This window comes from Aspergillus lucknowensis (assembly GCF_044049455.1).
Source record: "Aspergillus lucknowensis strain CBS 449.75 chromosome Unknown BJX67scaffold_28, whole genome shotgun sequence".
Lineage (NCBI taxonomy): Eukaryota > Fungi > Ascomycota > Eurotiomycetes > Eurotiales > Aspergillaceae > Aspergillus > Aspergillus lucknowensis.
This window is the reverse complement of record NW_027263572.1, coordinates 187853-201751: the sequence shown is the minus strand read 5'-3', so window position 1 is coordinate 201751 and position 13899 is coordinate 187853. Positions and strand designations below refer to the sequence as shown.

At 52.9% G+C, this 13899-nt stretch overlaps 7 protein-coding genes across 7 annotated transcripts; 2 read left to right on the top strand and 5 right to left on the bottom strand.

Annotated features, from left to right (window-relative positions):
- Positions 1-27: 27 nt before the first annotated feature.
- BJX67DRAFT_149690 (arylsulfotransferase family protein) lies at positions 28-2147 on the bottom strand. Its single transcript, XM_071024778.1, has 3 exons — positions 1408-2147; positions 1292-1357; positions 28-1240 (listed from the first exon to the last, which is right to left on the bottom strand). The coding sequence occupies exons 1-3, from the start codon at positions 1958-1960 to the stop codon at positions 264-266; spliced, it is 1596 nt and encodes a 531-aa protein (XP_070884952.1). The 5' UTR covers positions 1961-2147; the 3' UTR covers positions 28-263.
- BJX67DRAFT_149682 (Zn(II)2Cys6 transcription factor domain-containing protein) lies at positions 2148-3841 on the bottom strand. Its single transcript, XM_071024777.1, has 3 exons — positions 3596-3841; positions 3193-3546; positions 2148-3144 (listed from the first exon to the last, which is right to left on the bottom strand). The coding sequence occupies exons 1-3, from the start codon at positions 3737-3739 to the stop codon at positions 2335-2337; spliced, it is 1308 nt and encodes a 435-aa protein (XP_070884951.1). The 5' UTR covers positions 3740-3841; the 3' UTR covers positions 2148-2334.
- Positions 3830-4587, top strand: BJX67DRAFT_356865 (uncharacterized protein). The gene has a single exon (XM_071029444.1). It carries the CDS (start codon positions 4056-4058, stop codon positions 4446-4448), a length of 393 nt encoding a protein of 130 aa, XP_070884950.1. The 5' UTR covers positions 3830-4055; the 3' UTR covers positions 4449-4587.
- BJX67DRAFT_149727 (uncharacterized protein) lies at positions 4504-5953 on the bottom strand. The gene is made up of 2 exons (XM_071024779.1): positions 5540-5953; positions 4504-5491 (listed from the first exon to the last, which is right to left on the bottom strand). Exons 1-2 carry the CDS (start codon positions 5865-5867, stop codon positions 4560-4562), a joined length of 1260 nt encoding a protein of 419 aa, XP_070884949.1. The 5' UTR covers positions 5868-5953; the 3' UTR covers positions 4504-4559.
- Positions 5954-6498: 545 nt separating this feature from the next.
- Positions 6499-8269, top strand: BJX67DRAFT_356861 (taud/tfda taurine catabolism dioxygenase). The gene is made up of 8 exons (XM_071029443.1): positions 6499-7001; positions 7071-7159; positions 7217-7448; positions 7511-7647; positions 7697-7755; positions 7805-7856; positions 7903-7940; positions 7988-8269. The coding sequence occupies exons 1-8, from the start codon at positions 6512-6514 to the stop codon at positions 8049-8051; spliced, it is 1161 nt and encodes a 386-aa protein (XP_070884948.1). The 5' UTR covers positions 6499-6511; the 3' UTR covers positions 8052-8269.
- A 36-nt stretch (positions 8270-8305) lies between these two features.
- BJX67DRAFT_356860 (uncharacterized protein) lies at positions 8306-9037 on the bottom strand. The gene has a single exon (XM_071029442.1). The coding sequence runs from the start codon at positions 8987-8989 to the stop codon at positions 8459-8461; it is 531 nt and encodes a 176-aa protein (XP_070884947.1). The 5' UTR covers positions 8990-9037; the 3' UTR covers positions 8306-8458.
- Positions 9038-10809: 1772 nt separating this feature from the next.
- On the bottom strand, positions 10810-13554 carry BJX67DRAFT_149657 (2OG-Fe(II) oxygenase). The gene is made up of 4 exons (XM_071024776.1): positions 12204-13554; positions 11769-12150; positions 11174-11718; positions 10810-11110 (listed from the first exon to the last, which is right to left on the bottom strand). The coding sequence occupies exons 1-4, from the start codon at positions 13224-13226 to the stop codon at positions 10916-10918; spliced, it is 2145 nt and encodes a 714-aa protein (XP_070884946.1). The 5' UTR covers positions 13227-13554; the 3' UTR covers positions 10810-10915.
- Between the last annotated feature and the right edge of the window lie 345 nt (positions 13555-13899).

Sequence of the window (13899 nt, the reverse complement as noted above, 5' to 3'; positions counted from 1 at the left end):
GCAGAGGTCAATCTTGGGCGAGAAGGGCCTTAGTCGAGTGGATCTCAGCTGTCACATCGGCGAAATCCGACCGGCGGGCCCATCTTCGCTCAATCCGCCCAACGCGGCAGTTTGCAGGCACCTCCTTCTCTTCTCTCATGGCAGTGTGCTCCACCACTCGGGATGAATCCTGGTGCATCAAGCGGCTGTCGGAGGATCTATGAACGTGATATCTCGTTGGTGCATTGCTAGGAACAGGAAAGTCAAACTAGTTTCTAATGTGTCTACAGCTCCAGCCTTTGGACATGCGGAGAGCTGGAATCCTCCCAATCCGCCGGATCAAGACGAGAGCGGTACAACGATCTATCGCTCAACGATACCCCTCGGCTCTGACCCAAGATGCTGCCCTCAGCATCACGGGCCTCAGCTGCGATGATCACCTGGCTAGCTTCGATAGCCAAGTCCAGCTCTGTCTGGAACAGAGTCTCAAAGCTCACCCGCTCCTTTCGTCCGAGGTACTTCCTTTCTGCGCCCTCAACGACAAGATAGAAATTCCAGAACTTGGTTTCTGTGTCCCCATTCCAGGATACATAAACCGACAACTGACCAGTTGTATTGCCGAGAGCCAGGACGGCAGGCTCCTCGCTCGAGTATCCCGCCCAAGGAGCTCTGAATCCGCGATAACTTTGCACATGGTTGCTGGGATACGAATCAAGGTATGCGTGGAAGAGCACCTCTCCCTCCGCACTGAACTCTGTGACAGCACCGGCCTGCCCCCAGTCGACAAAGAGGTTTCCACCGGGTAAGAACCGAGCACTCCCCTGGGAGTTTGCGATCAGTTCATCGGGGGGCCAGTATGTTTGAATCTCTCGCACCGTTCCGGCGCTGTGATCCAACTCCACGTATCGAGCACGCGAAGATGAGTTGAGAGAGTGGCCAGGGCGCGAGTGGTCTGCGTTGTCGAAGAAGGAGATCCGCTCAATCGAACCGTCGTCGGAGCGATAGCGAATCCGTACATCGTGCTGGTACGCGAATTCCACGTTTTGCGGAACCTCGAAGTCGGTTCCGTGGCGACCACCGAGCTGCCAGATTACTTCGCCGCTGGTGCCGTCGACCTTGAAGATGGCGGCATAGTTTCGCGCGGAAATCAGATAATTGCCGTCCTCGTCTTTGGCGGCGCTGTTCAGGTGGAAATAGTCCCACGCATTATGGGAGTTTCGGCCATCGAACGGACCATCAGTTTCCAGAGGGAGGGCGCTGTCTAGACAGTGTCAGTTTGTCAATCCAATTTGGAGCTGAGGGTGTGGCTTACAATTAGGTGTGATATGATCCAGGCTGTACCATTCGAAGAGCAGCTCTCCAGTTTGTATATCAATCTCTATATCACGGTAAGTATACTGCATGTCCAGCATGTCAAGAACTGGCTACCTTGAAACCCACTACTCAGAATCCACTTCTGATCCTCATCCCCCCCAAACGGACTCAGATCCAGAGGAACAGGCACCGGCACCTCGATCAAAACAGACCGACCATCAACGACCTCGAACTCATGAACAGAGACCAAATGGTGCGAGGCAGCCCGCACAACCTTCACCGTCTCATAGTGGTCGTTGAGGATACTATGATCGCCAAACATGCGACCATGGGACCCATCCAGCAGCCCTTGAGCAGCTCTCAGCACCGGCTTGCCGTCAACGACTGTCGGCCCAAAGTTAGCCACGTATCCAGCCAGATACCCAATACCAGACCAGATCAGGTCGCCGTTGTCGCGAAAGATATACGCTCCAGGCTGCTCGGGGCCGACACTGCCCTCTTCGAAGCCGGAGTATGGAGCAATGAAAATATACCCGGCTTCCACAGATGACTTTGCAGGGACTGTGATATTTAACTTTGGAGGAGAGAGGTCAGGTCGAGAGAGGTACTGCCAGTCCGCCAACGCAGTGGGCAATGCGACTATAGAAAGAAGGCCTTTCAAAAGCATCTTCTAATGAGCAGATTTTACTTTGTTTGAGGGTCATGTCAGACACTATAGCCATATATATTGACCGTATTGACGCTGTCACCATTGTCGACCACGATGATGTGGTGTGAATTCTCACCAATTGGGACGGGGCTGCAATGACTCGAAATGTGGGATCATCACGCAATCACTGGCCTCACGCAAAGCACCTTCCCGAAGGATTGGAGACTCTGCATCGTTCCTGCTCGAAACGTGTCGTAAACAAAGACCGTAGAAAAGAACGACCCTGCAACGACGCCGGTCCTTCCTAATAAGCGCCTGAATACGTGCCAGGCTGAGCCGGCATAACAAGCCTTGGACTGCTGGCGACGGAGATAGACGAGCAAACCGACCGGTTATAATTTGCTCTGCAGAATATATCCACATCCACTTGCGGGGTACTCCAGGAACGGCAGGATGGCTGGATCCCCCATGCTTTCGAGATAAATGCAGATTGCCGTACACTCCTTTCGGATGCGGCCCTCCACCCATGGCTGCCATTGAGACAACGAGCACATCAGTCCCATCCAATGAGCCAGGAGCACCAGAGCGCGGGGATCTCGGTGCCTGCAGACTGTCACGAACTCTGGAGCCACCCGGCCTATCCATGTCGCACAATGTGATGCGTTCATCGCGTTCACCTCTAACCCCATGTATGCACTAAGGAACTTAAGTGGATGCCAATACACACTGGTTTCTGCTGTCGTTGTATCATCGATCTCGCACAAATCGGCCAGCTCGGGATGCAGGCCTTCTCGTCCCTGCGTAATTTCATCCTTGAATACCTCACATTCCCACTTGCTACTGATTTCGAATGCCGTTTCCCAGATACTCCCAGGAATATACTGCCCCGCATGGACCAGGATGCATCTCAGCCCGCCTTGGATTGCGAACCAGTTCAGGTCGCTGGGGCGGCCAGTGAAAACCCAGGAGTCTTCGATCCGGAATCTGAGCGGGGCTAATGAAGTGATTCCCATGAGCATACTTGCGGAGACAAGGCCGGAGATAGATTTCTCGTCAATGTTGTTGCGCAACGCGCGGGAATATAACGTAATTGCTTGCTGCCAGAAATATGCTTCGGCGAGTTCCCGCGATTCATTTCCGGGGTGGACGCGGTTCATGTGAAGGACACCGCATCCGAGAATTGTATACATTAAATAAGGATTCTAGACCAACGTCAATATTCCACTCCACCGTTGGAAAGGTAGACATACCTCGAACGCAACGTGGATCATCTCTCTTCTCATTACCTGCCGGATTTGAGGCGTGCTCACCGTATCCGTCGAGCTTCTGAGAAACCACTGAAACGAATTTACTGCGAGATTTAAAACCGCGTCATAATCTCCGATCACGCGAGGCGCAAAGGCGAGTTCTGCACTCATGCCCTCCCGAACCTTGGTGACCATCTGCACAACGGAGAGCGAGGAGAGCGTCCTGCTCGGCTGAACGGCCATACTGTCGCAACTCTCGGAGCTGCTGGTCGTCGCCGACGAGGTCGGTGAAGGCGGATATTTGCATGAGGCACCATAGTTCTCGCACCTCCGACAACTTGGCCTCTGTTCGTCGCACTAGGACCGTTAACGGCGGGAAGCACAGCCGTAAAAGCGGGATAAATACCTTGACGCGTCGCTGCTTGCAAACTATACATCCGTTCCGAGACTTCTTGTGAGCCCGCCGTGAATGGAAAGGAGGTCCGATTGGACCGCCACGGAGAGCCACTTGGAATGTGGTCTGGTAAGCGCCGGGTGATGCGACAGCCATGGCTCGATCTCGTCCCTCTTTCTTGTTCTTCTCAATGGAGCCTCTCGCGTCAGCTGGAAGGGTCACAGGCTAAATAGTTCAATCATGACTGCAAAGTCATGATGAAAGAAGTGCAGAGCGGGTCGCACGAATACGAACGCATCGCCACGATCCAGAGCACGTGACGGGGCGGAGTCACCGCCTCAGGCAGTTACATGTCTTGACCGCACATTTCTCCTTTTGGGTCATGGTCCAGGTTTTGGTCTGCTGCCTGGTTGTCGACTGAATGACTGGGCTGTGGGCCATTCAGAATGCCTCGAGAGTGCCCAGGGGCTGAATGCAGCTGGCGGAAAGGGGTTGGGCTGGCTGTGTTTCTGCAGATTCGGCAACCCTTGACGACACCATCAACACAGCCTTCTGCCTGCACCATGTCTGGAGAATAATTACGATCGCCTTCGAGCTGTCCAACCATGGCAATGTCAGAAGGCATCTCGGGATTGTCGAGGTGGATTGGAAGCTCAACGGTGCCCGATGCCCGATGCCCAGGGCTGATGCAGATCCAATAAGCTTCACCAACACCCTGTCACCCAGGCTTCTTCAAACCTTGAGATGGCCCGTGGTGGCTTTGACGCTCTCTGGGATGGGTCGATTGGCTTCGGTTGCGTTGCTGTTGATTGGAGGCCGGACTTTCTATCTGTACTTGGGGTTCTGGAATGCAAGGGGGAATTGATTTCGAATGGCAGTCTCCGCTTCAAGCTGGAGGATGAGCCCGAATCGTTTCATGAGGTTGTCGTAAGAGATAAATTATTATAATTTAATTAATCTATTCGCGCTGGGGTGGCTACCCACGCTCAGCAGCATTTCCTGCCAGATCGGACGCCTGCAAGCTCTCATCGTCCTTGATCGCAGACTCTGGATGCTCGGGGACCATAAACACCACCCAGGACGTGGTAGGAATGCAGAGGACGAACATGACAAAGGCAACAATCAGGTTAACCATCGGAGACACTTCAGCAGCACCTATCCCAAACGAAAGACACGACCCAACACTCTCAAAGCACCGCACAATCCCCACCGTCAGCGTCAGAGTCTCGAGGTCATCGTTGAATACCCCGAGCAACCAGTACACAAACATGTAGTGCGACTCATTCATGAACCGGAAGACCACATTCACCGCGAATCCACGCCCGAAGCCCGCCGCCTCCCAGTCAATGGTGGGCTTTGTGTCCTCGTACAGCCTCTCATTCGCAAACTGCCACCCGAACAGCGCCAGCATGACCACGGCGAACGTGAACCAGGTGATCCTGGCCAGCACAGGGCGACTGAAGAACCTCTGATCAAAGAACCAGCCCCAGAACATGTTCGCTGTCGTGGCTGCAATCCCCGAGGTCAGGGACCCGAGCGTCCGCGCACGCACACTGAAGTAGTTGGTGAGGTAGATCCCCTGGTACGTCCCGTTCCAGTTGAACCCGACCAGGATCGGGATAAGCAGCAGGATATGTTTCTTCTTCACCTGCACCCAGAGCTTGCGGAACTCCCCGAGGACCGCCTTCTGCGCTGTTGGGTCGGGGATCCGTGTCCCGTCGGCTCGGATGACCTTTGACGGGTGCGAGATGAGCAGGGCCAGAGGGAGACCAAGGCACTGCAGACCGATCAGGACGAGGTACGTCGAGTATCCGACTTTGCCGCGGTTTCCGTCCTTGACGTTGAGGGAGAGCTGGATGGAGGAGCCGATGAGTTGGCCGAGCTCGCGGAGTCCAAGCCAGATTCCGGCTGTCGAGCGTTAGCTGTCGTTAACCTTTCTATAAGAGGAAGACGTACTGTATTTCCCCCGGTCTCCGATGCCTCCGTATCCAAGCGCGATCGCGCCCTCTGACGACCACAGCGCGGACGCAGCGATTCCGCATGTTACGCCGCCGAAGAGGACGAACCATTCCACGCCGTATCGGTTGTTGGTGTACAGCGAGGCGGAGTATGGCGCGTAGCCGAGGGTACCGAGGATAAGGACCCGGCGAAGACCATAGCGATTGGCGAGGATCGAGAATAGCGGACAGCCGAAGACCATGATGCCGAAGGTCAGGCTGTTGGCGCCGTTGACGAGGTAGGGCTTCTGCTGTCCGCCAGCGCCAGTGTCTGCGGCTGTTAGCATGGCTTGCGATTTCGGTTCAAGAATGAGGGTTCTGACTATTCAGCGCATTCCAGATGCCCGGCTGGGTGAATGAGATCAAACCGACGATGATGACGTTGAACAATGCGCTGCGATACCATCTCGTCAACCGCGAGAGAGGCTTCTGCACGGGCTGGTCGGTGTTGGGCTCTGGATCAAAGCTGACGGCGACCTGGGACTGGCCCATTTTGTGCATTGACACTCTTCAAAGCTTTGGCGATGCCCTCAGTGTCGGAACTCTCTCCTTAAATATACAGAGTCGGGCATCTTCTCCAGCTTTATCTACTTCAGCCGTGCAAGCTCCACTGCTCGTCTAGCCATGTGGTGATCCTTGTCCAAATCACGCGATACCAACGTGATTGGCGGCAGACAACGGAAGGCTCGTTTGACACGGCACTAGGGGCGTGCTAAAGATTGAAGGGGATATTCTACCCCGAGCGATGCGCTTGGCGACGCTGAATACTGCGAAGTGTGTCGTGGCGGATGGCGTGACTGAAGACGTGCTCGCCCCAATGTGTGTCGCCATACCCGAGACAAAACTGACTCGGCCGATATGGGACGAGGAGAGATGTTATATACTACTTTTATCTTGTCAGGGCATCTCGAAAAGCACAAGTACCTGCGTAATGGCTGCTCAAGTCCAAGTCCCTTCGCACACTGCGATCACTCCCCCCGTCAACGGGCCGAGACTCCTGTTCGAGCCCACAGACTATACTCCCTCAGTCAAGCTATCACAACCCTACCCCCCAGACACTCCCTTCCCCCTAGCCCTAAGTCCAACACCCCCCAACCAGCCCATCTCGGAAAAGGTCTCCGCGATCAAGGCCCTCACCCAGCAGGGCACAATCAACGATCTCCTCCAAACCCACGGCGCAATCTACTTCAAGGATCTCCAACTAGCAGACGCCGACGAGTTTTCCGTCTTCGCCGCTGCCTTTGGATGGACGCCGCATGAGGATATCGGCAATCCTGTGCGCCGGACCATCCACGCATACAATGTCGCCACGGCCAACGAGGGTCCTAATACCCAGCCGGTCTATCCGCACAACGAGTTCGGGCTGAGTCCGCACTACCCGGCTTATGTGTTCTTCTACTGTGCTTCGCCGCCGGAGACTGGTACGTAGATATTATGTATATTGTCCTTGGATGTGAGGAAGAACTAGTGAGGAAGAACTAACTTGACAGGGGGCGAAACGCCAATAAACAACTCGATAATCCTCCATGACCGTCTGAAGAAGAAACACCCCGAGTTCATCGAGCAACTAGAAAAAAAGGTCCGTACCTTAATATGTCACCTTGACTTCGCAAACATCGCCCCTTAACCGAACCAGGGTGTCAAATACCAACTCTTCTACCCTAACACATCGCGAGTCCAAACCTCCTCCCCGGGAACATCAGTCCTGCAGTCATACGGCAAACACGTACTCGAGACAGACTCCATCGAGGAAGCACGAACGAAGATCGAGAACGAGATCCGACGCCTCCCAACCGCAACATGGGCGTGGGAGAACCAGTCGCCGGAGAATGAGCTCGGTGATTTGCGCGTGTGGCAGGTCTTGCCTGGTTAGCATCAGCCTTTTCTAGTTTTGTGTACGTGTATGGGAGCTGAGATGAGTGGGGGATAGCCGTGCGAATCCACGAGGGGACCGGCCGTCCGGCATTCTTCAACAATATTGTTTCGAGATTCCTGAATGCTTTGAACGCAAATACGCTGCAGCCGCCACATATTAACGCCGAGAGGAGATTCCAGCCGCCTGCTTTTGTGCGTTCCCCGCTCTATAACATGTGGACGGTGGTTTAATGAAATGTAGTATGGTGATGGATCACTTATTCCCGAGGAGTATCTCCACTCTGCGGTTGATATTATCAAGTATGTCTGCTATTCCTCGGGACTAGGAAGTTGCAGCTAACTTGGACAGGGAGACGAGGTCGTTGGTGAGCTGGACGAAGGGGGATGTGGTTCTTCTCGATGTAAGTCAGCACGCTATAGGGCTTGAAGTTGACCTGACAGGGGTAGAATCATGCCGTGCAGCATGCTCGAGAGCCATGGACTGGGTACGTCTTCCATGATAAACTACGGACTATACTAAATGCAGGGACAGGCCGCGAAAGCTTTTGGCGAGTTTGTGGGATAAACCGCGAAGGTATGACAGACGCTTGGAGTAGAAGTGAGGTGATGGAGGTTGTTCTACGGTGAATTGGATCGCCATGTCAGATGCTTGCAACATATCTATCTTTTGGATTGGGTTTAGTACTTGACCAAGAAGAGTAGCAGATACTTGCTTCTGAGCCTTAGCAAGCCCATACTAACATTCATCACACAAGAGACCCAGCGGGGCACTCCAGACGTAACATCGCCCGTGAACACCGCACAGATGCAGCTGGTTATGATCTGTTGAGATCTTTCATCTCCAGCCACGTCCATGAGTCAGATTATTTGTACCCTGAGACAATTGCGCAAATAGGTCTCTTCTTTATCAACAAATGCTGATTATCTTGGTGAGGGACTATCTGGGTTCGTGGTGGATTCTTGGCTTGTCGCCAGACCTGGATCGTCTCAAGACCTAGTCTATCTATTCTTCTAATATACAAAGAAGCCCGAGTTCTTCGGCGAGTGAAGGGCCGTTGAGAAGAGTCAACAGATCCTCCACAGTCACTTCAGTATTCAATACACCGTGCCACATCTCCTCTGAGCAACTGGTCCACACAAGAGCCTCCAGCTCCTTCTCACCCACTTTCGCACCCATTCTCAACAAACGTGATACAACCCCTGCAATTTCGAACCTTTCTCTCTCTCCTAGCGTGGGCCATAGCATGAGTAGTGATGTCAGCGTATACGCCAGTACCCTTTTCCCTTCGCGATCCTCAACATCCATATTCGCCTTGTAATCGAGGAGCAAGTTCAACGTGTCCCAGCGCTCCAGTTTTGCGACATAAATGATGATCGGGTCACCCTCGAGGGATTCAGCGTCTGGATGGGCGCGCCTTTGCAAAAGCGGTTCGAAATCGCCCCAGTGGCCATGTGCAGCGGCGTATGATAGCACGCCGACGCGAGAGAGTGATTTCACGGGATCGAGGCTGGCGCCATGTTCCGCAAGCAGCATGACCGTGGACCAAGCATGATTGGCAGCAGCGACACAGATGGCAGGTTCATTTGTCGCCGACTTCCTATCAGGATCGACACCCATTATTACTAGCTTCTCGACAATATTCCACCTATGTTGTATGACTGCCAGCGAGAACACTAATTCTGTTTCAGGATTACGGACATCGAGATTGCGCTTGCTCTCCAGAAGCTCCAGTACCTGGCCCCAGCTGCTCTGCCCTGCTGCTGCAAGGAGAGCCGCGCGGACTGCAGAATCCTTTTCATTGGCTTCGTCTTCTTCTGTGGCGTTCGCATGAGCTCTTACCTGCCCCTGAATAGAAGGCAGGGGTAATCCAGAAACCGAGGATAGATTAAACTCACCACGCGGGTCATCGTCTGTTTTGGAGTCATTGGGGGGTGTACTCGCGACTTGCGAAATGATCCAATCCTCATCCTGATCAAGACTCATGGGCAATACACCTTTCTGTTCAAGTTGATGGCGGACCTCAAACCAACGGGCCTCCTCTTCCGCTCTGTGCGAATCAAGTGCGTGGGCGGTTGCGGACGATGCGGGTTGTGTCGTGGACCGTATGTTCCTGACCATTGTCGCTAGAAGATCGAGCTTTTCTTCGACTCTCGCACTGGAAGCACTGCTTGATATTAGCTACCGCGTCCCGAAACCCCCTTCATGCGCATACTCCTTTCTTTCCGCCGACAACTCACCTGCTATTCATCGAGAAAATGGTTAGGATATTGATCCTCTCGACCAGGATTGCCTCTTTCCATTCCGCCAACCTTCTGTTCGAGAAGCGATACATTGCTTGCAACCTGGGTGGTGTCCCTCTCTTGAGGCTTTACCCTTGCTGCAGATAATTCTGCAAGCTTGCGAGCGTCGCATTGCATCTTTCCAGCGTCGCGTCCACATTTTCTTCTGTGCTGGAGGGAGTGACCGAGCAGCACAATCTTTTTTGGCTGCCTCGAGGTTCGCCTTCAAAGACTTGCACTGCGAGTTCAAGTCCGCAAAATTGAGCCTTGCATGATCAGGAGCTTTAATCAGGCGGTTCAAGAGCACGATTATGGATGCAACGTCACTGATACCAGCCGAGGAAGTTCAACATTGCTGCGCGATGAACCCCGCCTTGGTTGCTGCTCGGGTCTGGATGATCGGTCCACCTGCTATCGTCGGGAGTTGGGAGCAAGTTATTGTTTTCGAATGGGTGAGGCACACTGCAACAGCCGATGGCCTGAATACATCACTGCTGGCCATTTGGCGCATGCACTGCGCCTCGCCACCTGGACACCCTCCATGTGTTGCCCAGGAGGTCTTTTCAGATGCGTTGTGCGCCCAGTCAGTCGGATATTCATAGAGCTCCTTGGGAAGAGTAGTCCCTAGGAGTTCCCTTGTTGGAGAACTTTCGCACCTGACTACAAGAAAAGTGTGTCTTTGGGCAAGTGAGAAAAGAAATACTGACCACCATGGGGAAGTCCAACACACAGTTTTGGAAGGCTAGCCTTCGCCGTCTCGGGGGACGTCCACGTGTTGGTGTTGTGGTGGTGTTGTAACTACCCGGCGCAAGGCCCACGATAGCCATCAGAGAAGCGGCCGTTATTACAATAGTTTTCATTTCTGGAAGTGGTGGATAGAAGAAGGTGATGATCAGAAGATCCAAGGCTGAAGGGATCTGCGCCGTTGAATTCTCCGAGTCGAGGTTCGCCATTATATCATCCCATTGTCTCCGCTGTTGAGAGGTCTTTTCGATACGGTGGTAAACATGGGTGAGAGACTACGTGTGATGGCGCTAGGGATACAAAGATTCCTACACCGCGCGTATAGCACGACCGTATTAGACTCAAGGATACTCAATAGGAGATGGTACTTGTCATTTCCGCTCGAGATGTACTCCTATCCCTGGCTTCGTTGTGTCAATCTTACCTGTGGAGTCCGCTAGCCCTGACGAAGGATGCCACACCTCTGAGCCGACGGTGGGATGACCGCAAGAAGAGCAGCACACGAGTACCGAGTTCCAATGGACGCCTCGTTGCCGTACGCAATCTGGCTAAATGCCATCTCCTCATGCTTCGGTTCCGTGATCCAGGTAATCCCAGGCAGATAGTAGGCCGGCCACACATCCTGAACGACCTACAGACAACATTAGCCTGCGCCTGACACCCAGACCGATGGGGGGATGTTTGAGTGACTTACTTCGTCTAGATCTGCTTCATAGCCTTCATCGTGCGTTTGATAAGGATGGCGTGATATCCCGACCTGAACACCAGGGCTTTTGTAGAAGCTTTCTTCATTTACGGGTAGTCCATTGGCACGGGCACCCTGGAGGGCGTCTTCCATGCCTTTTACTTTTCGCGCCATCATTAACAGTTTCCAACAGCGGTCAATATCTTCGTACTCGTTAAGTCGACGTGGGTTTGGCAGGACCTCCGTATATGCAAGGTCGAGTGCTTTTCCACCGTGCTCGAGATAGCCGCAAAGCTCACCCCTGTCCCAATCGTACCGATCCATATAAGATTGCCGATGCTGTTGAGGTTTTCCCGTAATCTCTAGCGCGGCGTTTCCCTTACCGTAGTGCCCGTTACTCTCGAGAATAGGAAGGATGTCCACGTCTACTCCGAGGGATTTCAAAACTGAGTAGAGGACTAGGTCGGCGCCTTTCAGTCCCCTAGGAAGTTGGGCGTGTGCAAGCTTCGAGGAGTGTGCGTATGCATGCGAGCAGAAGAATCCCAGGACGCCGCCTAATCTTCTATATTAGCAAATATCCGTACTGTGTGAAGGGTATACATACCTTCTTTCATGAATTCCTCATCTATTAGGAGATTTCTCATCCAGCCATACATGGACAAGGTCCTCGGATCTACAGTCGCGGTGGGCGACGGAATGACGCCCCCAATAGGCTCAGTGACATACAAGTTGTACGTGAGCGTAATACGGTTTCCGGAGGTGATGGTCTCAATCTCGTGCTCGCAGTCACTGTAAAATGCGGCCCACTGGATGACTGTATTGCTCTTCTCACTCCAGTCAAAGTTGACTTTCTGGCCATGGTGCTCGACGCTCAGACTGCCGCCTGTAAACTTGGAGGGCAGACAAACCACCAGGGAACCGATTTGATTTGCAGCACGAGGAGTGTCGACGTGCTTGCGGAACAGTCCTGATGGACCGGAGTATACCTATGAAGTTGTAAGCCTTCTTCTGAGCTTTGGCTACGTGATTGATTCCTCACGTTCAGCTTGTAGAGCTCGGCCTTAATCCTGCGAAACTGTAACTGATTGTCCGTTTCGGTGCTAATGCTCTGGAGGAGAACCTGCCCGACATTGTCGAGAATCCCGAAATCTGCCGGGTGGAAACTGGTCGCAAACTGGTCTGCATTGAGCTTGCCGGCCCTCCGGTATTCTGGGTCGATCACATCTTGCTCTCCTCGGCCGAAACTGGCGGGATCACAGTCGGAAACCAATTGTTGTAGGGTCTCTGGACTCGCCCCGGGAAGGGATATATCGGTAGGCAGGACAAGCTTGTGCGCTGCTGCATCATATCCTTTGTTCCAGAAAATACTCACTGGCGGAGAAGATGTCAGGTCCTTTTTCTCTGTCCCAGTATGAGTGCTGGATGTGATATGAATCGTTCCGCCGCAAGAAAACGAAGCTGAGGCGCGCTCATCCTCGATCAAACTTCGTAGCTTTCGACAAGATTCGACAAAGCTAGCTTGATCGTTCGAAGAGGGAGCTTCGGCCAGCCCAGCACGCTGGTTGTACTGCTTCTCCATGAGAATGTCCACGAGCGACTTCGAAATTTTGTCTTTGCCTTCGTCTTCAACATCTCGGCCGTCTTTCTTCATCATCTGCCATCTATTCTGCAGCCGATCCTTTATTTTGGCATGCGTCAGGATGTCATCGACCCCATCACCAAGATACCCAGGCAGCAATCGATTGAGGTTTTTCTGAAGCTCCATGGTAAGATTGTTCCGCTTCTCATCCGGGACCATGTCGATGGCTGTGGTGAAATAATATCTCCACTGCCCAAAGCGTGCCGATTTCTCTGCTTCCGGAATATAACACAGGACACGGAATAGGAACAGGTCTAGACAAGCGTCGACCTTGCATCCCTCGATCATAACACGATTCACTTCATCCTCTAACTCGGCCACTGTGTGACGGTATTCGACGGGAGTCCGATGCAGAATGAGATCGTTTGCGGTGTCGTTTCCACCGTCGTCCGAGGTGATCGGGGGGCACGTTTCGAACTGCATGTTGGGGCGGACCGTAGTGTGCGGGTCTTGAGCAATTCGGGATTGAAGCTGGAGAAAGCGATTGAGAGTCAATGACACACAGTTTATATTCAAAGTGGAGGTAACCTCCCAGCTGAGTGTGCCTGATCGGTAGGCAGTTGCAGGCAACCGAGACACGAAGGTTCCTGCCCAACCAGATGATCAGGACACCTCTCTCATGCGTGAACTCTGTGGATATCCTGAATGCTTTTCAATGAATCTAATCTCTTGCCACCGTGAGGTCTGAATTATCCCGATATTCGCTTTCGCATCATTGAATTATGCACATGAATCACCAATTTGGGTTAGCGCCTCTGAGGACGCTCTCCAATTTGGGAATAGAGTGGATACATCCATGGATTTATATTTCTGCTCGAGTTCCCTGGTTGAAATGATCGCTCATTGATCTATATTGACTCCCATTATTACAATTGTTTACAGCATGGCTACCCCTAATCATCAAATGGAATGTTCTATAGGCGGTCTTGTTTTCTCCACCCTGCCCCCCAGCTTCTACGATCGATGCACGCGAATATATATATCTATCGAGTCCCCGAAGCCAGCGTAACACTCGATCAGACAGGGGTGGGAGTATTTGAATACAGACTGGCGGTTAATTACTACTTGGGAATCGCCTGGTATTTTGCTTCACAAC